This window comes from Strigops habroptila, chromosome 1, assembly GCF_004027225.2.
Source record: "Strigops habroptila isolate Jane chromosome 1, bStrHab1.2.pri, whole genome shotgun sequence".
Lineage (NCBI taxonomy): Eukaryota > Metazoa > Chordata > Aves > Psittaciformes > Psittacidae > Strigops > Strigops habroptila.
In genome coordinates, this window is record NC_044277.2 from 97,592,158 (window position 1) to 97,620,007 (window position 27,850).

Consider the following 27,850-nt stretch of genomic DNA (forward strand, 5'->3'; position numbering starts at 1 on the left):
AGACAATTGCTTAAACTGCACTGAAAAATACACACGTTTTGTCAAATCCTTGAAATACTTTGTGGCTGTAGGGCCAGGTGATCTGTGCCTATCTAAATTTATGTAGTCAGGGATTTGAATGTGATACCTCAGAAAGACAGCAGATTCACCTTCTTTTTGCTTTTTGAAATACATTTACAAAAATTCACTTGAATCGTTAATTTCACCTATTTTAGGATTGCTCTCACACACTTTTTAGAGTTTGTGTTTTGGGAGGTGGTTTTCTGGAGGAAAATATTTGTATGCGAGATACCCCAGATAAGCAGAGCATTAAATGAGTGGAAACTCTAGCAATGTGCCAAATGCATTCAGTTATTAATCCTTTTCAGAAAAGTGCTGATCTGTGCAATACGTGTTAAATAAAGATAAATCTGAAAAATAATTCCTTTTACCAAGTCCTTGGCACCACACTATTTTGGGTGTCACACCATTTGGGTTTTTTTAGCTGGTTTGAACTAGGATGTGAGAATTGTGTTGTAAAAAATGGGAAAAGTATAATACTTGGTCCACTAAATGCATGAATAGAAGCTGTTTTGTGTTCAGATATGAAATTCCCAAGAAATCAAACAAATGGTCTGTTGTACTCAACCTGCACAGATGAACTCTTCTGAACTGAAAAGACATGACCAGCAAAACTGTTAATTAATAGGACAGTAAAAGTATGCTAGACTTCAGTAATTTTATCTTATGTGGTTATTCATCAGAGTTTCAATCTTTCTTTTGTAGTGAACCCAAAGAAAGACAGTGAAAACACACCTGTGAAAGGAGGAACAGTAGCAGACCTTGGTAAAACAAACACACCACCCTCCAGCACCCCCTTCCCTAGGTTTTATAGTAAAGTCCTGTTTGCGGGCCAACAGAGTAAATATTTCACATCTCTCAATTTTAAACGAGTCTCTAATTCTACCATTTTACTGAATTAATTCCGTTTTCATATGTATTCAAGTTGAAACATACTTACTCTTTCACATGCAAGGCTGTTCCCTTGTAGGCATCTTTCTTAATATGGCACATAAACTCTTTCCTGGCAGAATTTTTCTGACTGGGAATCAAGGTGAATCACAGGTTCCTTGAGTTTTGCTAAGCCTTTGACAGAAGAGGTATGAACTAGGGTCCCGTATCCTATTAAACAAGGCTACATATAGGGCACTGGGGAAGGTGGTAATTAGGTATGGATTCTTAAGTGTGGAAAAATTCTAATTATCCTTCCTCTGTATTCTTTCTTATCTGTTCTCTTGTCTTGGATAGTTGCGTGCCTGCATAAGGATGAGATTGCCTTAATGATGTGTGGTCTGCTTTGCTTTCCTCCTTGCTTCCCTTCCAAACCAGATGAAATACTCTTTCCAATTAAGTAATTGCATTGCTAGAAAGGCTTATGAGCAATCAGATGCTTTTTATTAGTGTAATTCTAAATGCTTCTGCCTTTCAGATGAACAGGATGAGGAGACAGTGGCAACCGGAGGAAAGGTAACAGCTGCCATTTCTTACTGATTTTGGTAGAATCTGAGTTTATATACTCACAGAACAGCTTGGGTTAGAAGGGACCTTTAAAGACCATCCAATTCCAACCCCCTGCCACGGGCAGGGACACCTTCCACTACACCAGGCTGCTCCAAGCCCCATCCAACCTGGCCTTGAACACTGCCAGGGATGGGGCAGCCACAGCTTCTCTGGGCAACCTGTGCCAGGGCCTCACCACCCTCACAGGGAAGAACTTCTTCCTCACATCTCATCTAAATCTCCCCTCTGTCAGTTTAAAGCCATTCCCCCTTCTTGCTCACTGGTGTCTTCACAGTCCTGTGTGAGCAAACTTGTGGGTCTGTTCACGCCCTGCGTGGAAGTAAATGCAGGGACATGCAGAGTTACAAGCTGAACTTAGTGTCTCCGCTTCACAAGGGGGAAATATCCAAGACCAGCTTTAAGATTGATCAAAGTGAGTTTATCCAATCAAGAACTTAGTGTAATGAGGCGCAGTTTTGCAGACATGAAACTATTACTGCTGACAAGTGTCTACCAGTGAAACTAGAAGTAATGAATCTGATTTCCTTTACTGCTCTTCTAAGGAGCAAGAAGGTTAATGGGCAAAAAGTGACCAAAAATACAACCCAGCTTAGACAATACTAAAAATTGGTGCAGTGTCAGTAACTGGAGGTGGCAGCAAGAGCTAGGCTAACAGCTTACAAAGTACTCTACACACATTACATGTGGTTGCAGTATATTGCAGAATTGAAATGCAGTGTCTTCTACTATAGTTAGAGCATGCATAACTTTATAAACAGGACACAAACTGTGCTCTCACTGTACTGCAAAGTATGCACTTCAGATTTGAGAGCTGACTCTGTAAAAACTTCCTGCCCTTATGCTTTCTGTAATATTTTGTTATGATTTATTATTTTTATGGTGACATAGATTATACTTTCTCTGGTCCCTGAGATTTTTCCCACTGACCAGAAACTGCACCAGGAAAAGTTTATTCTGCACAGGATTGGAAAGCACTTGTTTCAGGCTAACTTTGTACTGGCTGTGAGTTTTTAGGTACGTCTCTCGCAACCTACTCACCATTGTATTCTCTCTGTGATACAGGAAGATGAAGATCCTAACAAAGGTGATCAAAGTCGGTCAGTTGATCCAGGTGAAGATAATGTTACAGAACAAACCAACCACATCATTATTCCAAGCTATGCATCTTGGTTTGACTACAACTGGTAAGAAAGTAATTGGGAACTGGGTGAAGACTTAGAGCTGTAGACCTGGTGTAGATCAGGAAAGGCAACTTTGCATAGCTCGAGCTAATTGAGCTTTACTTTAAAGCAAGGTAGGTATATGTGGCCTCTGTGCTTCAATTCCTTCTCTTATAAAGTGAAGGTACAATAATAATACATCCCTACTGAGAAAATTGACAGTAATAACATCCCTATTGTGAAAATTATGACAGTGATGGTGTTTCGTCATGAGATCACTCTTCTGCAGTGCGTGCAAGCGCCTTTTGGGAGTGACTGGTAAATAATGATTGGTTAAAAACTCTTTGATCGGTGCATTTGTAGTAGCAGATGGTGTTCCCGAGAGCTAAACCAGTCTGAAACACAGCTGAGAGACAACTGAAGCACATCTGAATAAATAGAATAAACTTCATGTTGCATTGGGTGTATGTGTTCTTGTAAAAGGCAGCCTTAAATCATCTCTGTGGTGGCAATAGTGGACATTACAAGGTAGCTGGAAGCTTTTTTAATGCAGCTTTGCTTCTTTAATGAAATAAGCAAATTTCAAAGGGTCATGCTAGAATACTAGGGTTTCTTTAAAAAAAACCCAAAACCCCCATAAAAACCCTTTCTATAAATGTTGTCTCTCAAAATAGTCTTTTGAAGGACTACTCAAAGATTGTTTTATATTTGAATCTGAATTGTTTATATACATTATATATACAATCTGAATTGTATATTTCTGTTACAGTATTCATGTGATTGAACGTCGTGCTCTTCCTGAATTCTTCAATGGAAAAAACAAGTCCAAGACTCCAGAAATGTAAGTAAAACATGTGAGTATAGGTTTATAAGAGTGCAGCAAGGTAAAGGAGCTTCCAGTTTCATGAATCCTGCAGTCACTTTAGTTGTGCATGGTTAAGCTTATATTAGTAGGGGCATGAAAGAAGGAAAGAGCACCTGTACCACCTCTTCTGGTAGTTTGATAATGTATGTGCATTATCAAACTACAAGAGGTAAAAGTTTAAATATCAAAGTAATAGTTAATAGTGGTTATCCAGGAAAAATAAAATCAAGTTTCTCCCAAGTAATACTGGAGCAAATTCATGAACTTCATGTGGTACAAGGCATGATCATTTTCCAAAGACATATCAAAAATTTCATGATGCTATCGAAACTTAATAATCATCCTTATTTTTCTCACTCTTTTCATGCCATGCTGTATTTTTGAGACTTGGAAGTTTTGTATGTAAGCATTGATCACCGAGTTTGTTGAAGGATGCTGTGTCAGGCTGGAATGGATTTTGCACAGTTATCTGTGTTGATTTCATGGTTCCCTGAGCAACTGATGGGTAATGCTGAAAGTGCAAGTGAGGGGCAGAAAATGAATCTTCACAGGCCTGAAATGTAACTGTGTTCTCAAATACTAGGTAGTCTGATTTAGATCAGAGAGCTAGAGTTGTGCATTGCCAGAGGTAGTATAATTTTTTCTTATATAGCTGTTCCAAACCCTCTAGTGACACTTTAATTCTGGACATGCCTATTAAATGCAGATGGTGTTCTCTCAGTTGGATTTAGATCCAGTTCATACCTATTCCATCTCATTGTGAGATCTGGTACCTACTGCAGAACTTAAGTGTTCTTAATTCAAAAATTATTCACACACAGCTGTTTAAACAGCTTAAACAACTTCCCTGAAGCTGTTTAAATTAAATAATAAAAAAGGCAAGCCGATTATTGTCTTGAGGTATTACACATTTTTTCATACATCACATGGTTAACTTCTGATTTGACTTAGCAGTGTAACAAAATAAGCTGCTGAGTTTGCATCAAATGCTGATCTTGAGAATCTACAGCAAGGCTTGTTATGTGCATTAGTAAAAGTATACCTGCCCTTCTCTGAGAATTTTGTTATAACAATAAACTTAATTATTCAGAGCAATCTTGAAAGGTGATTGGTTAAAGGAAGATGGTCAGCATCAGGCTTTTGAGCAATGTGCTTGTTTCTGCTGAAATAATAAAACGAGAGTTAAAAAAAAAAAAAACCCATAAATTTGAACACCATTGTATGCCTATCAACTTGGACAGTGGAACTAGGCTGGTTGTGCTGACTTTCTCTTGGTATCAAATCTTGGTCTAGTTACAAAGCAGCTTTTGGGGACTTTAAACCGGATTTTGGTTTTATTAACTACTAAATGAAGCATTTGAGGTGTCTTCTCAGTATGTTTTCTTAACATCAGCGAAGTTGTGAATTTTTCATACGCATAATTTCTTCAAACTGATTTTTTTTCACTTTCTACTTCAAGCTAATGATGGTGGTAAACCATCCTGCATTGCTCTTTGACAGGTGAACAGGGCAGATCTCAGAGCATTCTTGTGCTTAAATCTCCTCAGGCATGACTTATTTTGTGAGGATTCTGATCTAATATTGAGGTAGACATTTAGTTGTTTCAGTCTGGAGAAGAGAAAGATTGGGAGACCTTATAGTAGTGGCCCAGTGCACAGGGAGATTACTGAGAAGATGGAGCCAGGCTCATTATGTGTGTGGCAGGACAAAAAGAAGTGAAATTGAAACACAGCAAGTTCTATCTAGGTATAAGGAAAATTTTTAATTCTGAAGAAGATGAAGCACTGGGTTGGGGCCTTGGGAAGTTGGGAGTGCTCTTCATTGGAGTCTTTCAGGCCTTTCTGAAGAAACCCCTAAGCAACCTGGTCAAAATTTGGTCACAGAGCCCTAAGCAACTTGGTCATGAAGATGTTTTGGGGCCCTCAACCTGAGCAGGACATGGACCTGTTGGTGTAAGTCCAGAGGAGGCCATGAAGTTGCTCCAAGGGCTGGAGCATCTCTGCTATGGGGACAGGCTGAGAGAGCTGGGCTTGTTCAGCTTGGAGAAGAGAAGGCTCTGTGGACATCTTGGAGCAGCTTCCAGTGCCTAAAGAGGCCAACAAGAAGTCTGGAGAGGGGCTTTTGACAAGGGCCTTTAGGGATGGGACATGGAGGAATGGCTTTAAACTAACTGAGAGGAGATCTTGGGAAGGTCTGAGGCAGAAGTTCTTCCCTGTGAGGGTGGTGAGGCCCTGGCACAGGTTGCCCAGAGAAGCTGTGGCTGCCCCATCCCTGGCAGTGTTCAAGGCCAGGTTGGATGGGGCTTGGAGCAACCTGGTCTAGTGGAAGGTGTCCCTGCCTGTGATAGGGGGTTGGAACTGGATGAGCTTTAAGGTCCTTTCCAACCCAAACCGCTCTAAGAAAATGCGGTGCTGACCATGGTTTGAGTAGGAGATTGGCTTAGAGGCCTCCTGAGGCTTTTTGGCGCCCTGAGCAATTTTCAGTCCATAGTCTTTACTCTTAGTTTCTCTACAAGTGTGAGTTGCAGAGGTAACCATAGCTGCATCACAATGATTCCAAAATTTGTTTGATCCACAATTTATTTGACACTAACTAGTCAGCATATTTTTGTTTTGGGGTTTCTAGGACTCTGTGTCTAAGACTGCAAACAGATTGAGTTCTGAAAGAATCCTTATATTCCTGTCATGCTTGTCACTGGTGTGGTCTTCACATGTAATCTCATGCTTCCTTTTTTAGTTGACATCAAAATATCATGTCTCCTATAGCTCATCCGTAAGCTGCTACAGGTTATTGGCTGTGAGTGAAGCAAGTTAGGGACTTCTCCCAGTCCTGATGTTAACCTAGATTTGTATTTTTTGTTGTCATTTAGGGATTATAGGAGCAGCATGTGCTCTTGGCTTGGTGTTTTCTTTATAAACAAAATAGGAAGATCCTTCTGAATGGAAATGCCTTGCCTCCAGCTACGTTTTCAGGCCAATGAAAATACAGTGTTTCAAAAGTGCACGTGTTCTTGTGACAGTAGTGCCTGGAGGGTGGTTTCTGTCTTAAAAGGGACTTTAACTGAATGCTAGTTGACTTCTCTTTCTCGCTCTTGACAGGTTTTAGCTGATGGGTCATGTCATTGTTGAAAACAGACTCCCTTCAGGATAAACTTTAGGGATATTTCTGTCTTAGGCTTCTCTCTTCACCTAGTAATGTGACCTTAACTAATAAATACTAAACTGATTTCCATAGCCACTTTAAAATACCGCTTTAAAGTACCTACTCTTGGTCTAGCAGGTGGTAACCCAGTTCTCTACAGGAGCATTGAAAAATGTTCCTGAATATTCATCCATGGAAGCAGCTCTCTTTTTGGTTCTTCCCTACCAGACATTCAAGGTGGAGCAGCCCAGCACTACTCACATAACTTTTTTCCATCAAGTTTCGTGTGTAATTTTACCAGAATGAAGATGTGGGATTTTGGCAGGAATGTGTGTGTGCAGCAACTTACGTGAAAAGCACTGGTGTCCATCTCTGTAGGCCTTATATTTTCTGGTTACCAGCTGTTTTTGCACACTGCATATGAGACATCCACATCTTGAATTTTCCAAAGGCAGAAATCTGCTTATAATAGGCTTTTTTGAACACATCTTTGCATAGGATACTTGCTTGTATTTGGCAGATTGGTTTTGTTTCATCAGAAGAACAGGTCTGGCAATTTTATGGTAGTTAATTTTGTTCTGAACAACTTGCATTGGGGTAAATTCCAGAAATTTACTGAAAAAGCCTGCGGAGCAATGTCTGAAGTGCAGGAAATGTGCTGAACCCCAGAACATGCTTGCTTGGACTGTTGTGTGCTGAAATATACGAATCTCATGAGGGTCACTTCTGCTTTAACTGTTCCACCTCAGTGAGTGGGGAGTGCTGTGCTGGTTCCTGGATTCTTGCCCTCTGCTTTTCATAGATCTTGTCTTCTCCAAATTGCTGTTCTCTAACTTTTCCTTACTGATCTTTTCATGGCTTAAGAACTCCACATGTAGAAAGAGTAACATTCCATTTGGTGTACTACTTCTGGTTTTGTGCTCAGCTCTCTTTCCTCCCAGACTTATGGAGGGGATTGAGAAGGATTATTTAGCCTGTTTCCATGGGAAGATCAGACCCCGTTATTTTTTTTCTTGCAGCTAGTGGTCTGTCGCACAAGTATTTGGTTAGTAACCAAGCTACAGCAGCTATTTGTGTAGTTTGCAATTTAAGTATGCTTCAATATACTGCTAATCCAAACACTGATAAAATCCAGAATGAAACAATCTGGAAGAGATAGGTCATATTCCCTATATAAAAATAAATTCTACTTACCTTTCGCTTTTGATACCGATTCTTAAATTTCAGCAATAAAAATTATCTGTTGGTGTTTGCTTGTCAGTAACGAAGGTGTTTGGAGAAGGTGAATCCTAAAATACATATCCTAAACTTCTAGACTTCAGTGTACATAAACTACCTATCGATTGTCTTCCAGATATCTGGCTTACCGCAACTTCATGATTGACACCTATCGCTTAAACCCTCAAGAGTACTTGACCAGCACTGCCTGCAGAAGGAATCTGACTGGAGATGTGTGCGCTGTCATGAGGTGAAAACCATGGGTCTTTCAGCCACTGCCTTTGCTTTAATAGAAATAGGAGCTGCATTAAAAATGGAAGTGCTCCAGTATGACAGCATAAGTGTGGGCAATAACCATCATACTGTAGGTTAGCGGTTTCCCCACTTTTATGGCAACCGAATGACTATTTTATACTAATTTTTTATTTATAATAGTGTCTGCTTGCTGAAACATGCCTACAGATTTTCGATCTTAACTTGTGATGACTTAGGTTCTGCTGTTCAGTAAATACGTGGATTTTTTCAGAAATTCCATTTTTGCAACTTGGTTTTATGTTTCGCCAGTTTTAAGCTGTGAGGCACAGCGGAGCCCTAGAAATTTGCAGCCTCCGAAATGTCAGTTCAGTGAGGAACAGTTACAGACAGACAAGGGAAGCAAGTCAATGGTTGTGCAGCCCTCACAATCTGTACATTGCCTGTAAATCGTTCTGTGCATGCAGCCCTAGCTTTCTTTGCCTATACTTAATTAAGTTCCTGTTATCTGTAACAAAAAATGTCATGTTTTGGTTTTACGCAACATGCTGAAATGCGGCACGTCTACACAAAGCTTATGCTGTGTGGTTTGTATTGCTATTTGTGATTAGTGAAGGACTATAGAAGATTCTGGATCTGTGTTTGATCCAGAAACATAAACTCCCCCATCTGCTGTCTCCTTTCTGCAATGCCAAGCACATCCAAGGCTTTGGTTCTTAAGATCTTAATTTGTCACATTGTTTCATAGAGTACATGCTTTTCTGGAGCAGTGGGGTCTCATTAACTACCAAGTGGATCCAGAAAGCCGTCCCATGGCAATGGGCCCTCCTCCTACTCCTCACTTCAACGTGCTGGCTGATACACCCTCTGGACTCATGCCTCTCCATATCCGCACTCCGCAGGTGAGCCCCACAGGTTGCACTAGTGTGTGTTTGCCTTTGCTCTAGCCAGTGTCATTTAACATCACAGCAGAATAACTTGTGCATGATTTGATGACATGTTCCTTTTCTCTTTGTCCAGCTGGGTTAAGAGTTTCAGGTAGTTTGAATCTCTAAAACAAATCTGCTACTGTTGTGTGCAAGTGATACTATCTATGTAAAGTCATCTCTGTAGATTTGTGTTCAGCTGCTTTGTTCAGTCCATCTTCTGTTTAACACTGGTCTGAAAACCTTGAGTAACTTTTGATTGTTGCCCCCTCACCTTTCTGTTGTAATGTTTGTTCACAGGTTCCAGCTGCTCAGCAGATGTTGAGTTTTCCAGAGAAGAACAAGGAGAAACCGACTGATCTGCAGAACTTTGGACTTCGCACAGACATATACTCAAAAAAGACTTTAGCAAAGGCAAGTATGTTGGGATTTTTTTCCCTGTCTCTTATTAAGCTTTCTTCCTCAAGTGTCCTCTACTAGATGACATTGCGATGACTTACGTTACTCTTAGATTCCTGGTTTAGATTTCATTTCCATCTCAGTGTTGGACACTAAGATATGTGATTGTGTTGGGTATCTGATATTGTAGAAATGAAGACATGTAGCTATCCCAAACTGGTTAATACTGTCAGTCTTTGGACACTGAACTCTTATGTTATTTCATGTTTCACTTGAATGGTTCACCTTCAAACTATCCATTCATTCAGTACAGAAACAGAGATCTTTCATGAGGGTCTTTATCCTGTTTTCCATGTCTGAGCAGGGTTTTCCAGACTGAGCAAACTAGACAGTTGCTTGATTACCAAAGGTGTCACAAAATCACTACAAGTGGGTATTTTAGCACTGTCACTGCGATGTATTGTGTCGGATAGTTAAAGTTTTGAGATAACATTGCAGTGACCTTGATAATTCTATAACCTCTCACCTTTCTCCTGCTACCTGATACCTGTGTTTGTACCTGATAGCGCTTGGAGGTATTGCAGGAATACCATGTTACTACTTCAGCATCGCCTTCCCTTTGGTAGTCCACAAAGTTCTGCTGATCAGTGCCTCTCTTGGGCTCACACCCAATAGTGTGTGAGCCCAAGAGGCTAATTCTGCATAATTGGTTCATTTTCCTAAGAGAGTATTATTTAAACCCACAACTTTGTACACTGTTGTTTATACTATTTCTACACCACTTATCACCTGAGAACTATTAAAAAAAACCAAAAAAACCCCCAAAAAACCCCAAACAAACAAAAGAACTAACACACAGCAGTTCTAAAGATGAGCATTTTTTTATAAATCCTGATTCTGTAATCACAATTATGGATTGAGTTTTTCGCTTAGTTTATGGAGGTATAAATATTCATATGAAAAAATCATAAATCTTCTGCTGGTTCTAGACTCTGGTTCTATTTACAAGCATCTATGCCAATGAACTTGAACAGATTTGTTTGCAGAAGTTGATTTCCCTTTTTGTTTTGTGTGGCAATTGCTTTTTTGGCTCTGCATACCAGCCTGTTTGAGAACTGATCAGCTGCTGGATGACTCAGTTTGATTAATGTTCTGTTTGGGTTAGTGATTTGTTTGTGAAATGCATCTTGAGATAGGATAAATTTACCTCTCCTAAATATTTTTCCTGTTGCTGTGGTCTTGCACAGAGACATCCAATCTAGATGATGGTGTTTCATAAGCAGCTGAGAAGCTGCTTTTGTCCTTATTTGACGTGTAATGTATTAGCGTGTCTAGAATCACAGAAGGGGAAGTTTTCACCAAGAGTTTTGTAACTTTTAGGAACTCTCACAAGGTGTAGATTTGGGAAGAGCAACCCTTGGAGCAAGTGATTGCTGAATATGTGGAGTATCTTGCTGTAATTACTCTTGTCTTTTCACATAGCTCATCTCACTTGGAAAGAGTTATTGGGGTTTTTTTACTGAATTACTTATGAACTTTTAGATGAATGAACTTTTTTTGGACCAGCACGCACCTTACATAGTCCAGTCTGTCTTGGAAGCAGAGGTTTGGTGTGGGGTAAAGTTACTTTGACATAAACCTTATTCTCCTGAGAAAGGTGCCCTTTAATCGGAGAGAATCCCAGTTGTGCCTGAATCGAGTAATACCATCTCCTCATCAGACAGCAGCATCCTTTGGCTGTATGGCAGCTTGGGAGGGGGTTAGATACTCTGTTGTGTCTGGCTGCTGCTGTCCTTTCAACTGTAGAATGCTTTGTGTAAACTGCTCTGTTCTTTGCTTAATTTTACTGGCCAAAGTCAAACTGACCAGAATGAGTCACCACTCCTAAGGGGTTTTATTATTTAGGAAAATCCTGTTTGCTGTTTATGCAAGCAAAGATAGCCAGAAGAAGCTAAAACCACTTTGCTTTAGCTCAGAATAAAAGAGGAGTTGCAGGTTCTCCCGGATGTGTTGGAAAGGTGGGATCTGTGGACCCCAGCCTCCGCAGAGACTGCAGAAATGTACTCACCTGCGTGCTTTAGCTACATAAGTACATCATGTGAACTGAACCACAATACAAGATAACCAGGGATTGGTTAGCTGTAGTTGGAAGGCTGTGAAAGGTACATATTTAAGTGGATTGAATAACAGATTATTCCTCTTAATGTTTTCTTCAAAAAAGTTCCATGCATTTAAAAGACCTGTATTTCACTTTTTTTTCCCTCCTGTATTTTGTAGAGTAAAGGTGCAAGTGCTGGAAGAGAATGGACAGAACAAGAGACATTGCTGCTATTAGAAGTAAGTTCATGAGGATAAAACCAAAGGCTAGGAAACCAAAACATGCAGGATATCATTACACACTTTAAAAATCTATGTATAGGTTAATAATTTTTTTGGGGTGGAGTTAGATGACACCTGCATGCTTTTACAGAGAATGGAATAGAGGTGCAGAGTTTATAGTGGGAAGCAATCTCTTGGGCCTCAACCAATGCAGCTGGAGGAGCAAAGCAGTTGGGTATCTGTATGTAGAAGGCGAGGCTACCTGTCTAACTAATGTGGTTATGTTTTTTAATTGGTAAAAAGTTACAGCTCTCCCTCAAAATCATATCTGTTTATTTGACTATCACAGTTACAGGGAAAAAAAGAGTTGTCAGTAACATTTATGTAATAGAGGGGCTTCACGTAGGTTAAGGTGTAAGTTCTAACATGTACCTGCAAGCAAGAAATTAAGTATTTAAGAACATTTGCCTAAACTCAGGAACAGATCTTGAAGTGCAGAGAGGTCTTTTCATTAAAAAGAAGTTAGTAACAGCATGAATGCCCCTCAGGTAATGGTTTACCTGCCACTAAGATAAATACTTCGAAATTCTCCTAATCTTTACAGCACATTAGGGAGGGCAACAACTGATTTTTAAAGTTTAAATAGTTAAGAAACAGTTGAGGCTGTTTCCTGTCTCCTACCACAAAAAAGGGAACCTCTTTATTTGGTAGTTCTGTAGTCCCATACATCTACTCATTCTTTTTGCCACATAGCTGCACTTGATGTAGTCTATCAGCTTTTTTGGGGAAGTCTACAAGAAATATACATGAGATGACTCAAATGAAGTACTGTAAAAATGATCTCAGAGAACTGCTAGCACACTAGATCAGGTTTCCATCCCCAGATAGCTTAATCTGATGCTCTTGGGCCACATGGTAATTGTCAGGTCTCTTGGAGTCCCAGAGGTGCACTGCAGAAGTATGTTCAGTCTTCCACACTGGCATCAGGGCAGCATTGTTTTTCATAGCACTTTGTCAGAAGAAGAATCTCAGTGGCCTGAAATAATTAATGTGCTGCCATTTCCCATAAAGAAATTATTATTACATAGCTTTCTTCTAAAGGAACATTTTCTTGATGTTGAGTTTGGGTGGTTAATTTTTATCCTTTTATGTAATTCAGGGTTTCTGGTCTGAGAATTACAATTTGGGGTTTATTTTTGTTGGTTGGTTTTTATGTGAAGAGAGAGCTTAAAGCAGACTGCAGTTGCATGCTCTGGCTTTTTTTGTCTTTACATGTGTCAGTAAACCTATTGAAAAGTTAATTTTGCAAGGAAAAGCATAGACAATGGATCTTGATGGTGCTTGACTGTGGTGAACAATACGCAACTTCTGTGTTGAGTAGCTTCTTTTCTGAGCTAGCCAAAGTGCCTCAGCACAGCAATCTTTGATTCACTCTTCACAGATAACAGAAATGTATTCATCAGACAGCCAAAATAGTGTTTGGGGTTTTTTTTCTTTTTTGTGTTAGGTTGATACACACTGTTTAGCTGATACTTTTCTATTGCTATGTGGAAAAAAGTTTGTTTATAGCTGTTTGAAAACAGCTGACTTGTCTTTCATGGTGTTCTTGTATTGGAGAAACAAGACTAATGTCTTGATATGTTGGCTTCTTTGCTTACCAGTAGTAGTATTTAAAATTCATTTGTAGAGTGTAATCATACATAGCAAGTGATAGCCTAATGAAATAATCCAGATAACTTAAAAAAACACCAAACCTAAACAAACAAACAAAAACCCAAAGTCTTGAGATTACAACTTTATTTAATGTGCTTAAATTAATAATGTTGGTTTTTTTCTTCATTCTTTGTGGATTTAACCTATGAATAAATCAGTAAAGAGATATCAGTTCAAGCATAAGTAATTCAGCTGTAACAAGCCAGCTCAGTCCAATTAAATCCTCAGGGTAGCTTTAGGCAAATATATATGCAGTGAAGTTCCAAAGAATAAATCTTATCTAAAATAATTATTGTCCTTCTGCCTGTTGACTGAATAAATTGGGGGAGGAAATACTGTTTCCCTCTCAGATTCATCTTCCCTGCCACACCACTTGTCTATATCTCCACAGAGTACTATTCTTGCATAGTTAAGTGTATTTTCAGCTATTTATAGTAAGGACAACTATTGTGAAAGCTAGTTTGTCTAGCAGAAAAATAACAAGCAGTGAAGGAGAATGAGCAAAAAGCCCTGTATGGCCATGAAAAGCAGAGCTGATCTAATACGCTAGTGTGATTAAAAATGGATAGGCAGTGACACACAACTTGCAGCACAGCAATGAAATTAGGGAAAGTGAGATGAAGGTTGAACATTGACTAAGTATTTCCCCATGAGTATGACCTAGTGAACTAAACAGTTTCTCATTTCTTTAAACACTTGGGCAAGATTGGGTGGAGGTCAGAAGAACAGTTCACAGGCAGTTAGAGACCACTGTGGTGTGGACCACGCTGTCCAGTATTGTCTGTCCTTGGTTCATTCCGAAAATGATGGATTGGGATGTATTCTTCTCATAATGTCTGACGGATACATTCCAGCTCTGGATTCTGCCTTTACACTATGAAAGGTTGTGCATGTGGAAAGTCACGCATTTTACCATGAAGCTTGAGATTTCTGGTAGTTGTCAGCCTTGTGGGAAAGATTTCAAGTATTGAAAAGCCATTAACTTCATTTGTTCTTAATATTCATGTTTAAATGGACACAGCCCTTGATTGGGGAATCTCAGTTGTCATAAGTAGTTACATAAGGAGGAGGATGATATCTCTATCTCCTGAAATACATTATACCTGCAAACAGGTGCCTTAAGGTCCAAGGCAGCCTGTCTGATGGCCACCAAGTCAGTGAGGGTGTACCATAGGGATCCCTCATGCAGTCTAGTAACACCTATTTCAAACTCTGTTCTCCTTCCACCAGTTGTTGCTAAAATGCCTGTTCACTTGCTGTGAAGCAAAGCAGTTGCCTTTGTTTGTTGTAGGGTAAGTCCAGGGTAAATAAAAACCAGCGTGACTTCTCAGCAAAATATATTAAAAATGAAAATGGGATCTGCAGCTCTAACAGAGAGATATTTACCACCCTTGCTCAGGCCTCTGGTATTAAATATTTTCAGAAGATTTCTGTTATGCCTGTAAGTTGCAGATCCCATTTTCATTTTTAAGTTTGACACATTTGGCCTAGATCTCAAATGGCTTTTTACTTTTTCTAGGTGACTGGACCATGAATCATCTCAGTAATGTAAAAGTTAACAGTTCAGGATACTTAAACACTTATTTTATGCTATCCAAGTGCTTAAATAACTTAAACAGTTTTCAGGAGAAAAAAATCCGAAACACTTATTAAGGCATAGTGTTCTATTAGGCTACCACTTTGGTTTTTTACAATACTAATGGGTTAGTTTTTCAAAGAATAGTGCAGGGACTCCAGTAGCTCACTGTTATTGAATTGTTTTGTTAAGATCTTAAGTAATTTTAACAACGACTGAAATTCTGAATCCTTGCTTTAATTGGGAAGTTCTTCTTGTAGCAGGTGTCTGATCTACATGATAATGACTCATTAACCTGAATGCATAACAAAAATCAGACTGGTTAACAGTTGCTGGAGAACTGATCTCTTCTGGCTTCATGATATAGAATGTATTTTCCTCTTTTTCCCTGGCATATTGGTTTGATGCTCTTTCATTTTCATAACATCTGTTGGATCTAAAAACTGGACTTCACCATCATAGCTAGTATACGTGTCTGAAATAAATCCTGTTCCGGCCCCAAAGAGCTCAGTGTGCTAAGACATAAATGAGAGAACACAAGAGCAGGGGGAGTAGTTATGGGAATTAATAGAATTGGTGAGATTTGGTAGGATAAGCAAACTTAGTTCTCTTTAAAGCTTTTCATGTGAAAGCAAAATGGGGAAACACTAGCTATGCAAATATTATTAGTAGATCCCAAATCTTCTGACTATTCTTTTTGATATAGTAACAGCATAAACCCTATGCGATGATCCCCACAGCTTAAATTTAATTGATGTCCCAGTCAGATGTTCATATTTCTTATGAAGAATAATTTTGCTACTAGAAAAAATACGATTTTAGATAGCTGTCCAATCCCAATTTATTATTCCATCACCAAAATAACTAGTATTGGAAATCTTTTTTGTGAAAAGTAGGTTGTTTTGGTTTTTTTTTTCCCAGAGTAGTTAATGTGTATACAACGATTTTTCTCTTTTGCAGGCTCTGGAGATGTACAAAGATGATTGGAACAAAGTCTCGGAGCATGTTGGGAGCCGTACCCAAGATGAGTGCATTCTTCATTTTCTGAGACTTCCAATTGAAGACCCCTATTTGGAGAACTCCGACGCGTCTCTGGGCCCGCTGGCGTACCAGCCCGTCCCCTTCAGCCAGTCTGGCAATCCAGTGATGAGCACCGTTGCTTTTTTGGCATCAGTGGTGGATCCCCGGGTGGCATCGGCCGCAGCAAAGGCTGCGTTAGGTAAGAGTTTGCCCCAGCAATTGTTTTCACCTTGTCTCTACAACATTGCTCTCAGTCTGCTTTTAAAATCAACTGCTTCTAGAGTTTGTTATGGATGAGTTTACACATATGTAGAAAAGAGGTCTACTGATACCCAGCTTTGTATTCTGTTATTACTGAAACTTCCAATTTACAGACAAGATAGAATAGCTCTTAAAGGCCACTGAATGTCTAAAGATGGCTTTTGTGCTTTTTGACTCTTGATAGTGTTTGCAAGCACCACCTAGTAGTTGTGCTATTGTGGCCGCTGTCATTAGTTTAGTTGTGGGTAAATGCACAAAGCTAAACTTCATTTTTTCCTTTTCCGTTTGTGTGAAATTCTGCCGTAGTTATATGTGTACTCAAAGACACTTGAAATAGTTCCTTTCAATTTTTTTCTTACTTTTCCACATAAAAGACAATTTTATATAAGCGGGAAGAGACCCTTTCCTACGACATTTGAGAGAGAAAATTAACTACCTGTTGTGAAAAGAAGGAGCTTACATATCTGACAATTCCCTTTGTCACGAGATTTACCTACACATTGATCAGAGAAAACTGTAACTTTTAATTTGCCATAAAACCATCACAATACTTTTTTTTTTTTTTTTTTCTTACCAGAGGAATTTTCTCGTGTCAGAGAGGAGGTACCGCTGGAGCTCGTTGAAGCTCACGTAAAGAAAGTACAGGAAGCAGCAAGAGCCTCTGGGAAGGTGGATCCAACATATGGACTAGAGAGCAGCTGCATTGCCGGAACAGGTCCAGATGAGCCGGAGAAAATCGGTAGGCTGTCCATCAAAATGCAAAAATTTCTCCACATGAGGTTCCTTAGGGATGTTCTTCTGACTTGTAATAAACCACAAGTTCACCTCCAACAGGAGATGGAAATCATCGTGGGTAAAGAGAGTGTGACAGGTTCTGCTTGCTGCAGGATTATTAACTCTTGACCCTGAATTAATGAATTTAGGACTAGCTTTAGTTTGAGAGATTTGTTTTCTTGCTCTCACTCCATGGAAGGGCTATTGCTTTGGAAGCACAGAGTTGAGTGAGCAAAAATACCAGGGCAGAACATTTCATGCTAATTCTATGGGTATTAGAGTAGTTGGAGGATTCTGCCTTTTTAGCGCTGCAGTTACGATAAAACTGAGTTTTATCAGCTCTTTGTGCTGCAGCTGAATCTGTAATGTTATATCACGCTTTTGGTAATAGGTTTTAATCTAAGTCTTGTACTCTTGAGTACATTGCTAATTGCGGTGGTAGCAGAAGATTTTTATTTAATGGTGGACTAGTACATGATAATGCTACAGTTCTTGTTTCTAGTTGTTGTATATTACACTGCTGTACTAACAAGCTCTTGTTTAAGAGCTTAGTTTCAGATGAGCTATATTCTGTAGTATTCATCAGATATTGTGGTATTAAGTCTCTTACCTGAAACCTTGATAGGTGCAAACTGTTTACTCATTACTATGGAAAGTAAAAGTATATCCTGTGGTAACTCCCTATAAAATGAAACCCTTTCTAACTCTATTTTGGATCTCCTTTAACAGTAAAATGGGTAGACATGCACAGTTTGCTCTGTACCTGCTGACTTTCCCAAAGACTTTAATCTCCTCAGTTTAGTGCAGATCTACCATCTTGTCAGCAGATCTTTGTTTTCTCTCTAGCATTGTTGGTTGCTGTTTCATTCAGTTTATCATTAATCATTTCAGTGAATTCAGTGACTAGACGGACAGGAAGGTTTGATTTGGGCTGTGCTTGTGCATCTCATAGTAGATCTGCCGTCACCTCCTCTAGACACATGAGCCAGGCACCAAAATGTGCGATAGGATCGTGAGGGTCCTGGGTGTGTTTGCTGTTCAATTGTCAACTGCTAGTCATACAGGTGAAGAAGCAGGTATACCATTTATGGTACTAAATGTCCATTGTAAAACTACACTTCTAAATTCAAAAGTATGCGTAACTCATTAAGGACTTTTTTAAATAGAAAAGAAGTTAACAGACCACTTAATCCTGTCACATTTTTCATTTCTACACTTGGTGGGACAGACTTGATGTGAGGCAGCTTGGTGCTTTGGGAAGATGTGGAGTATATCCTGAAAATGGAACACTGGCACCTGGAATATCTGCTTCTCCCTGTTCCACAGCACTCTGTTGCACAAAACTGACAGCAAGCATCAAAGCTCTGTTGAAAGGGTTTATTTTCAAGTGTACTATAAAACAAATCTAGGTGTTATTCCATCTGGGACTAAGTTTTCTTTGATAGTTATTTTAAAATAAGCTTAGCTTAAGTTAAATTTTTCTTCCTGGGTCTCCCTTCCCTCTTCCATATTCTCCAAGTACAGACATCACTATAGTATGTTAAGGAACTCTCTAATGTGTATCCTACTTGGAGTCTTAATTCTTAATCCTACAGCACGACCATGGAAGTTTACCATTACTAGTCTGTAGGAGTCTTCTAGGAGAATTTGCGCCCAAGTTGCAAATAGAGATTTTGAAGTGCTTGTCATTTAATATGGGGAGTTGGAGAGCAGATGACCATAACATGATTATTTCTGAATGAGCTGTGTGGTGAGTTCTAAAAGTAATACTGTCCTGTTATAAGTAATGCGATTTGTATTGGGCCGTGACTAATGGAATAAATTAGGACAAGAGCAGATGGTTCTCCCTGTGGGAGCTGCTCAGTAAGAGTGAACTGGGTCACTTGACAATCTGTGGTGCCTTCCAACTCCGAAACAGCTTTGCACTGGAGGGCACAGGGGAACCCATAGCTGGCACTGGCAGAGGTGTGTTTAATGCATTGAAGTACAACGTTGTGGGGTGCTCCTGCTGAATTGGAGCTGTGGTCTTGCTGTGTTTTTTGCATTTAAAAGTCACTACAGAGAACTAAAAATGCCTACTTAGAGTTCCATGCTGTAATTAAAGTTCATCAGTTGTTATATTTTAGAAATAAAATTATATAAATGAAATTAACTGTATTATTAAGCTCCATAATAATTTAAAAACTCTTAAAATTAGTGGATTATAGACAATATGGAATGCAAAAGGGGAAATTATGACTGGAACAGATTGCAGGAGCTTACATTAATATCCAAGAATGTCTTATTTCAAGTCTTCATTGTTAGTTTTTTCTAAAAGCTGACGATCATAGGATCACAGACTGGTTTGGGTTGGAAGGAGCCTTAAAGATCATTCAGTTCTGACACCCCTGCCACGGGCAGGGACACCTTCCACTAGAGCAGGTTGCTCCAAGCCCCGTCCAGCCTGGCCTTGAACACTGCCAGGGATGGGGCAGCCACAGCTTCTCTGGGCAACCTGTGCCAGGGCCTCACCACCCTCACAGGGAAGAATTTTTTCCTATTATCTAATGATGTTTCCTTTTAAATGAATATAGGAATGCTTCAGTAGAGCTAAGAGGAGAGTCAAATGGTTCAGATGCTGTGGTAAGCATGGTAGACACTGTCTTGTGCCTTCTAAGATAGTGCCCCACTGTAGGTCATGGAGTATGATAGAGGAAGTTACTCTGCATCAGTTTTAGTAAAAATGACTGGAAGAGACCAAAGAAGGGATCCCAGCTCTTGGGTTAGCAATTAAGCTCCAGAGAAAGGAAATACTCAGCACACCTGTGGTACTTAGGCATTTCAAATTAAGTCTTCACTGAGGATGTGTGCTTTCTTAATGGCTTTCCAAAGGTGATTAACTACATTGATTGCAAATATGTGCACTGAATGAGGCACAAGGCAATCTCTGAAGTGCCTGTGTTGGAGGCAGTTACTTGTGCATTTCAGATCTTATTCTAACAAGTATTTCACTGGAAGTGTCTCCACTGACACAAATGTGGGTCCTTCAAGCTGCAGTTCATCTGTGATGCTGAACACTGAGGGAATGATAGTCTGATTTACTGGGACCACTACAACTATAAGTGCCTTAAATACACGATTAAGTTTAACATGTTATGGATGGTTTTGTACCAGAAAGCTACACACAAGCGTACATACACACGAGAAGTTATTTTCCTTCATTTTTGGCAGGGTGATTTCTCTTGTGGTCTCCAGGGTGTGCTTGAACTCTGAAATAATGCAAGCATTGCTAAAACGAACAGACTCAGAGTACTTGATTCACTTTGTGTGTATCCAGTTGCCTGTGAGCTAGTTCTGTGCCGCTGGAGGATTGAGCCCATCAATTTCTTCTTGTGATGGACTCATGCAGCTCGCATGAAAGCTGTGGTAGCTTTCTGTCAGCTTTCCAGCCATCTCCATGGAAGCCCACCTGGTTATTATATGCCTACAAGATGTGTAAAGCAGAAACGGAGGAAGCTCCGGTGGCTGTGGAGTCCTGGCTAAATGTAGAAAATGTAGATTATGGTTTAAATAATAGCATAATTATCATATGCAGACCCAGGATTTTTCCATAGCTGTGGTATATTTCCTCTCAAATATTGATATTCAAGCCTGACTTTTGACAGGTTGTGTGTGTTGCCTTAGTGAAAACAAAGGCGATTAGGATGCCCTGCAGGCATCTTTAAACTATTTGCTGAGCTGAAGGTCATGATGGTGATTCTGTGCATTTATATGTGGAGTTTTGCTTATTCTGACAACATACCTGCCTGTGCTGCCAAGTGTCTGTTTGCTGGTCATGCAGTAAATTCTTATCATAGAAATATTGTATGTTTTCTTGTTGACCTAAAGTCAACTTAATTTCTCGTAAAGTCACTGGGCTTCATCAGAAGTCAGTTCTAAGCTCTTCATGTATTAGGAAACAGGGCTCCGCGTTCTTGGAGATGACGCAAAACAGAACAAGCTTCCATAGAGACAGAAAATATTTGCAGCTTCAGGATTGAAGAGGGGCAATGTTTCCTGGTCTGCAGGCGGTTTCTCCCTCTTGAAAGATGTCTTGTGGTGTCTCACAACCATCTGCCTCTTGCTGATTTAAGAAGCATTGTTAATTTGATTCCCCACATCCTGCAAGGTACAATACCATACCTGTGGAATAAGGTTAAAGAGCATCATTGGTGTCATGTAAAAGGGGTTAAAGGGTCTTTCTCATTGAAGTTAAGTCTTCCCCTTTTGTAACAGGGACATAAAGCTCCAACTGATCAATTCCTGTTTGCATTGGCTGTTATGTATTTTCATTGATCTCATTAGATCATATAGGAAAATCAGTACAGTTGTATTTGTACCTAGCTGAAAGGCAGGAGTCATTTGTCATCGCATGCAGAAAGTCAGAAATGTTTTGGAGTTTTTTTTCTCGTATTCGAATTTGAGATTAATTTTTACAGGACTCTTAATTGTTTTGAGGTTACTTTCGGTAGCCTCTAATTTAGAAGCAAAATCCTGCTTCAACCCAGGTAAACTTATTTAACCCAAACTAATTATTGATCACTTTCCTTTTCCTTTTCTTCGTTATACATGTAGCATTTCACTGTGTTCCTCTTGATGTACACAAGTGCAGAATGCCAGTGGGGACTGCAGAGCTGTAGTGCTGTCACTGCAAATAAGGGCTTAGTGGCTAATACAAGCAAACAGTTTTCAAAATCCATTGACTACGACCTGCCTAAAGTTGTCATCCTAATTTTAAAATAACTTTTATTATTACAGCCAGGACTAGAAAAGTGAAGTTAAATCAGGATGTTTGCAGTAATCTTAATGTCACACATACATACCTTCTGACTCTCTCTGTAGCTGAATGTGTCCCTATGTAATATGAAAGAACACTTTGTTTTGGAAAGTGTCTTTCAATGTATTATGATACAAGGGAGAGTCCAGGGGCAGTTCTTCTTACTGTGAGACGCTCTGTGTCCTTCTCTTTGAGAACATGTTCTCTAAAGAGTGGTTGGGAAGCAGTCTTTCTGCGATGTCCTGTTTGCCTTGGAACTTCCTCTGCAGCAGTAGTCACCTGACAGCTCTTAGCATGGTCTACTAAGTGCTCTACAAATTTGCCCAGAGAAGCTGTGGCTGCCCCATCCCTGGCAGTGTTCAAGGCCAGGTTGGACGGGGCTTGGAGCAACCTGCTCTAGTGGAAGGTGTCCCTGCCCGTGGCAGGGGGTTGGAACTGGATGACCTTTAAGGTGCCTTCCAACCCAAACCAGTCTGTGATTCTGTGAAATAATAAAAAAGCAATGTTTAAGAAAAACTTGCCCCAGCACTTGCAGAGAATTAGTAGCGAGCGCTTAAAATCTGTGATAATGCTTGACATGTAGTGCATTGTAAACCTACACAAACTCATTCTGCGCTCATGTCTTCAACTGCAGCAGTGTTGCAGGTCTGCTTCTAGGCTTGAAATAGCTGTCTGGCAAAATCTGATCTGGATTCTCCCTGTGACATTATTAGGTCACTAAATCCTAACTCCGAGATAAAACTTCTGAGGAGGTGTGTCCCCAGTCTCCATAAATTGAATTATGGTGGCAGATATTTCAGATAAGTAAGTTTATTATCTTCAAATAAGCCAAGAGGAAAACCATTGTCTTTCAATCAGACATGTTAGTGTGGTTTTCTATATATGGAAGGGACTTTTGTAAAAACTTCTCTACAGAACTGTTGATATTAAAGCAAAACACTTCTTACACCTGTTTTTCTTCAATGTAGCACATAGGAATTACTGGGGAAAATGAGGATTGCTGGAAATGAGCACCCAACACCAGCTAATGTCTTCAGAAGCTTAGAGATGGATCGGGGCTTTTCATCAGCAGTTTTATGTTGGCATGGCAGCATGTGCTGGAGTCCATGGTCTAAATAAGCTCCTCTTTCATGCCCCTGTACCTTAAATTGAACCAGAATTTCTTTTATTGCAGAACAGAAACTGAGATCCTAGTTGAGGAGGACAAGATTGTGCTGATGCTTCCCTCTTGTCTATTCTTGCACAACAGCTCGGTGCTGAAATACATCATGATTTCTTGGACTTCTAGACAATCCATATGTAAAATATCAGGAAGTAGTAGTATGTTATTCAGCTACCTTCATGGTATTCTGCATCAGTATGCTTATTGTTATCCTCTTGTCTCAGAGGCCTGCTGTCATTAGTAGGAACACTTTAAATGAATGCTTTATAAAGGAATTAACTTCACGAACCAAGGGCTAAAAGCGAGACGTGTCCTAAGCACAAGAATATGCTAACTGTCATTAAAATTCTCACTTCTCTTATGAGGTGCATGCATCCAGTACATGGTACCAGTGATATTTTTTTTTTATTATTCATATTTTTGCTTTTTTTTCCTTCCTCAATTTGGTCTCCCCTGTTGTATACCAGTTAAGCTGTTGTCTAGTCTTCTGTTGTAGATGCTGAAGTCAGATAGGATGATAGCTGGTCAGCTGCTTCTCAAAAAGCAATCTGAAACGCAAGGGCACCTGACTCTGTTTTGGCAGAATCCTCCAGATATCTCTGTAATAGCTATTTGAATGCCAAACAGACAGTAAATAAGAGGTTACAAGCTTAAAGAGCTCAGTCGAGTCAGTCAGAAAAACTAACAACATGAGCAATAGCAGGAAGCACATAGTTGTGTATTGAAGCTAAGGTTTTTTCATGCCTGGCCATAGGGCACTCTGAAGGTGCTTGTGGTCAAGGTCAGGATTAGAGTGTTGGCAAACTTGATTTGTGTTCCAAATATGAAAGCATAAGAGGCTGTACAGACCCACACATCTGTGGCAGTGAGAGAACCTGCCAAGTATCCAAACAGCTGGTATCATACACTTGTAGCTTCTTATGACTATTTCCCAAATGACTTGTACCCTCCTGTTTTGACCTCTGGGCAATGGAAGACTGCTTTGGTCTAGATGGAGATTTTTGATGATCAGTTTGGAACCGAAGGCTGCAGTGGTGTAGGTGAGCTACCCCTGCTCTCAGTAGAGGTGTGCTCCTGAGCATGTGTTTGGCACGTTTCTCTTTTTTCACAAGGAAATACTTCATGGCTCCAGTATGGGAGCCTTGGCTTGGAGCCAGTCTTGGCAGAGGCTGTCTTGTGTGATACCTATGAAAATTCAGGTGATGGCGTAGGGCAGAGGCTCCATGTCCTGGAGCAGTCCAGGAAATGATTACTGCACAGAGAACCCAATCCAATCAGCCATTGGAATGATCTCCTTAGGGAAATGATGGATTCCCCAATGTTGGACATTTAAGATTAAGATGAACAGGGTGCTGAGCCGTCTAGCTTAGGTCATGCTTTGCCTAGAAAGGTTGGACCAGATGATCCTTGAGGTCTCTTCCAACCTGGGATTCAACAATTTATGGAAAGCCTTGCACATCTTAAAATATCTGTTAGCAGTACCTGAAGCCACTGGGGAGAAGTAAGAGCTTACCCAATGCTATTATCTTCAGCATTAGCACTGGAGGTGCAGGTCAGCTCTCTTTTTTTTTTTTTTTTTTCCTTTTAAAAGACTGGGAGTGGAGCAGGCTATCCTGTGATGACATTGTCAGGAGATGTGTTTGTTCAGCCTCAGCTCTGTCTCTCATTTATTTGGGTGGCTATATTTTTGGATGCAGAGAAAATTCAGAGCTTTCAGCTGGTAATTTATGTGCTTTTATTGCTTTATATCTAACCAACAACCAGCTCTTGTGCTCAAATGTGATTCATATCTTGTTTAGCACCTAACTAGGCAGCTGAAGTTGGGCTCTAGAGGAGCTGCAATACAGCTTTTTCTAGTGAAAAGGTGAAGACAGTGTTAGGGTTTAACTTGGATCATTTCATTGATGCATAATTCAGTAAAAACCCACAGTTATTATCATTATAGCCAAGAAAGAAGCAAGGGAATGAACAATTAAGGTCTGAGAGCACTGTCCAGGAATATCTACTGTAGCACGACACCTTTTAGGCCAGTTTATTTGATTTAAGATTCATTGTTCAGTTTGAAATACTTGCTTTGCATGTATTTCTGAGGGCTTGGATACAATTTCAGAGAGCTTTGGGGAGAACTGTGTTTGGAGGAATAGCACAAAGAGCCATACAGGACTGGCGAACCAGCTGATCGTGTTTATGCAGAGGAGCAGGTAGGAAGGGTGTGAAATGAGATTTCATTGTGCAGGGCTTCACATCAAACCGGTAAACCGGTACAGAGGATAACACTTCCCTTCCTTGATCTCACAGAATGGTTCGGTTGGAAGAGACCTTAAAGCTTACCCAGTTCCAATCCGCTGCCACGGCCAGGGACACCTTCCACTAGAGCAGGTTGCTCCAAGCCCCGTCCAACCTGGCCTTGAACACTGCCAGGGATGGGGCAGCCACAGCTTCTCTGGGCAACCTGTGCCAGGGCCTCACCACCCTCACAGGGAAGAACTTCTGCCTCACATCTCATCTAAATCTCCCTTCTGTCAGTTTAAAGTCATTCCCCCTTGTCCTGTCCCTACCTGCCCTTGTCAAAAGCCCCTTTCCAGCTTTCTTGTTTGGGGCCAGAAATAACAAGAAATCCTTGGTGTTGTAAGAATAGTGTTGGCACTTTAACAAATTTGCTAGTGCTTAATGTTACTCTGGTATTGAATAATTATTTTGAAGCCTGCACTGGAGAATTACGATATTTGCACCACCTGCAAAATAGAATTTAAATCATCAGTTGACCTGCAGTGCATGACAATGCCTCTGGAGATAGACCTTTTGTCGAAAGCAGCTCAGGGGATCTTGTGCTAAGGAGGAATTACAAGTCTGGCAGCACCGTAATTGAGGTTAATCACGTAACTGTCAACCATCTACAGAATCAAATAGGCTGTATTGGGAAAAACATTTTATAATACTATGACTTACCAATGGGAATTGCTGTGTGACATGAATACTGCAGAACTGTGCACTGAACTGTCCTTTATGTAGCTAAAATTGATACATTTGATTGTTTCTTTCTACATGGATAAACTGGGGGTTTCAGAAGAGCATAGATAATTTAATGTCTTGTCCTGCCTGTTAAACTGAAAAGAAAAAACAGTTACATTTAAATTTTCAGGTAAATTTGATTTTTAAACTAGAATTAGTGTAATAAGCTTTTAGTCGCCCGGGAGCTTAGTGTTGTGCCTTTTTTTAAACTGCTGTTTGTAGAGAACACAAAATTTTAGTTAACCCTGAAATTAATGTTCAGTATGATAAATGAATGTTATGGCAATTCTGAATACTTTGCTTTGTTTTCTCAGATGGAGCTGAAGAAGAAAAGATGGAAACCGAGACAGATGGGCAACAGCCTGAGAAGGTAAGCTTGGATCAGTACATGGGTTCTGAAAAGATAGTTCAAACACTTATGAACCTGAATTATTACATTTTAGAATGTGTGATAGGAAGGCAGACAGCAGTGTGCTGGTCAGTGTACGTGTCCACAGGGAACAATTTTTAGTCTCCATAGTGCTTCATTTTCTTAGGAATCATTTAGTCTCAAACCATACAGAGATGTTTCTTTTGCTGGGCAGACAGCAGTGAGATATTGGTGTGGTGTTTTCTAGACTTGAGGAACAAAGGTTGGATCAGGAGGAAATGAAAACTGGGTGGTATCAAATGGAGACTTAAGCTGCAGAAGGACACTGGTTTGTGACTTGTAGTGGTGTAAAGCGTCACCTTGAACTTTTGCCCTAGGAAAACTTGTCTTGTGACAAATTGCATTCCCAAAGAGTGCAGCTTTCAATTCTGGCAAGATCCGGGCTTTCCAGGAAATGTGTGAGTTTGGGTTACTCGCAGTATTTGGCAACCCTTTCAGAGTATGGTGTACAGAGCTGAACGGAGAACCTTAGTGCAACTATTGCCCCAGCTGCATCTCACCTTTCCCATGACAGTGCAAGTTACGTATCTGCTCTGTCTGCGTGACCACGTGCAGCTTAATGGATGTGGAGGATGAGATCTGTCTGACAAAGGTGCCAGTAGCTGAGCTGGTCAGTGAAACTCCTCAATCCAAGAGGTCTGGGCTAGCTGCTCTTTATACATGTGTGTATTGTGTACTCTTGATGTTAGGTATGATGCATCATGCCCATAAAAATCAGATATTTAGAAATTAAACTCAAGCTGTTGGTAATGCCTACAAGAATGCGATTGTTTGGGCTTTTTCAGAACCCCATGTCTACAGACAATGTATCTCTTTTCAGCTAGTCTACAATAATGGCACTGGCTGTGATTGTTTCAGACCTGAACTGGAATTAGACTAATACCCTGGAATTAGAGTATCACCCTGCTAAATAAGTGGTGGTGAGTGCTTATTGAGTCTGCAGCAACAGGTCATAGTTCTGCGTTGCCTGCTTTATCAAATGAGATAAAACTCGCCTAATGGCTGCTGAGTGTAGTTCGGATATTATTTCTTATTCTGTTTTCTGATTTGCTGCCTTTCTGATGAATAGCCAGGTACACTTAGGTAGATGTAAGCATAGAAGACTTGGTCAGAGCTTGACAAGATGAATTATTCTGTAGAGCAAGGTAAATGAGAAATGTTCAAGTCAGTCTGGAGTATTTCCAAGGGAAAATTGATGCTTCCAATATTAAGCATGAAGCTGCTGCTTGCTTGTTCCCACTGATTCCTGGACAGAAGCACCTTCCTG

General features: G+C 40.1%; 1 protein-coding gene across 2 annotated transcripts in view; it reads left to right on the plus strand.

Moving 5' to 3' along the window:
• SMARCC1 (SWI/SNF related, matrix associated, actin dependent regulator of chromatin subfamily c member 1) overlaps nucleotides 1-27,850 on the plus strand; it is an 85,610-nt gene that overhangs the window by 28,614 nt on the left and 29,146 nt on the right. For both annotated transcript variants that reach the window (XM_030492924.1, XM_030492932.1), the window contains 11 exons: nucleotides 766-825; nucleotides 1,469-1,506; nucleotides 2,623-2,744; nucleotides 3,490-3,561; nucleotides 8,081-8,194; nucleotides 8,945-9,098; nucleotides 9,423-9,536; nucleotides 11,799-11,858; nucleotides 16,090-16,348; nucleotides 16,988-17,149; nucleotides 26,468-26,523. In XM_030492924.1, the coding sequence (XP_030348784.1) occupies nucleotides 766-825; nucleotides 1,469-1,506; nucleotides 2,623-2,744; nucleotides 3,490-3,561; nucleotides 8,081-8,194; nucleotides 8,945-9,098; nucleotides 9,423-9,536; nucleotides 11,799-11,858; nucleotides 16,090-16,348; nucleotides 16,988-17,149; nucleotides 26,468-26,523 (1,211 nt within the window). The remainder of the gene's footprint in view (nucleotides 1-765; nucleotides 826-1,468; nucleotides 1,507-2,622; nucleotides 2,745-3,489; nucleotides 3,562-8,080; nucleotides 8,195-8,944; nucleotides 9,099-9,422; nucleotides 9,537-11,798; nucleotides 11,859-16,089; nucleotides 16,349-16,987; nucleotides 17,150-26,467; nucleotides 26,524-27,850) is intronic.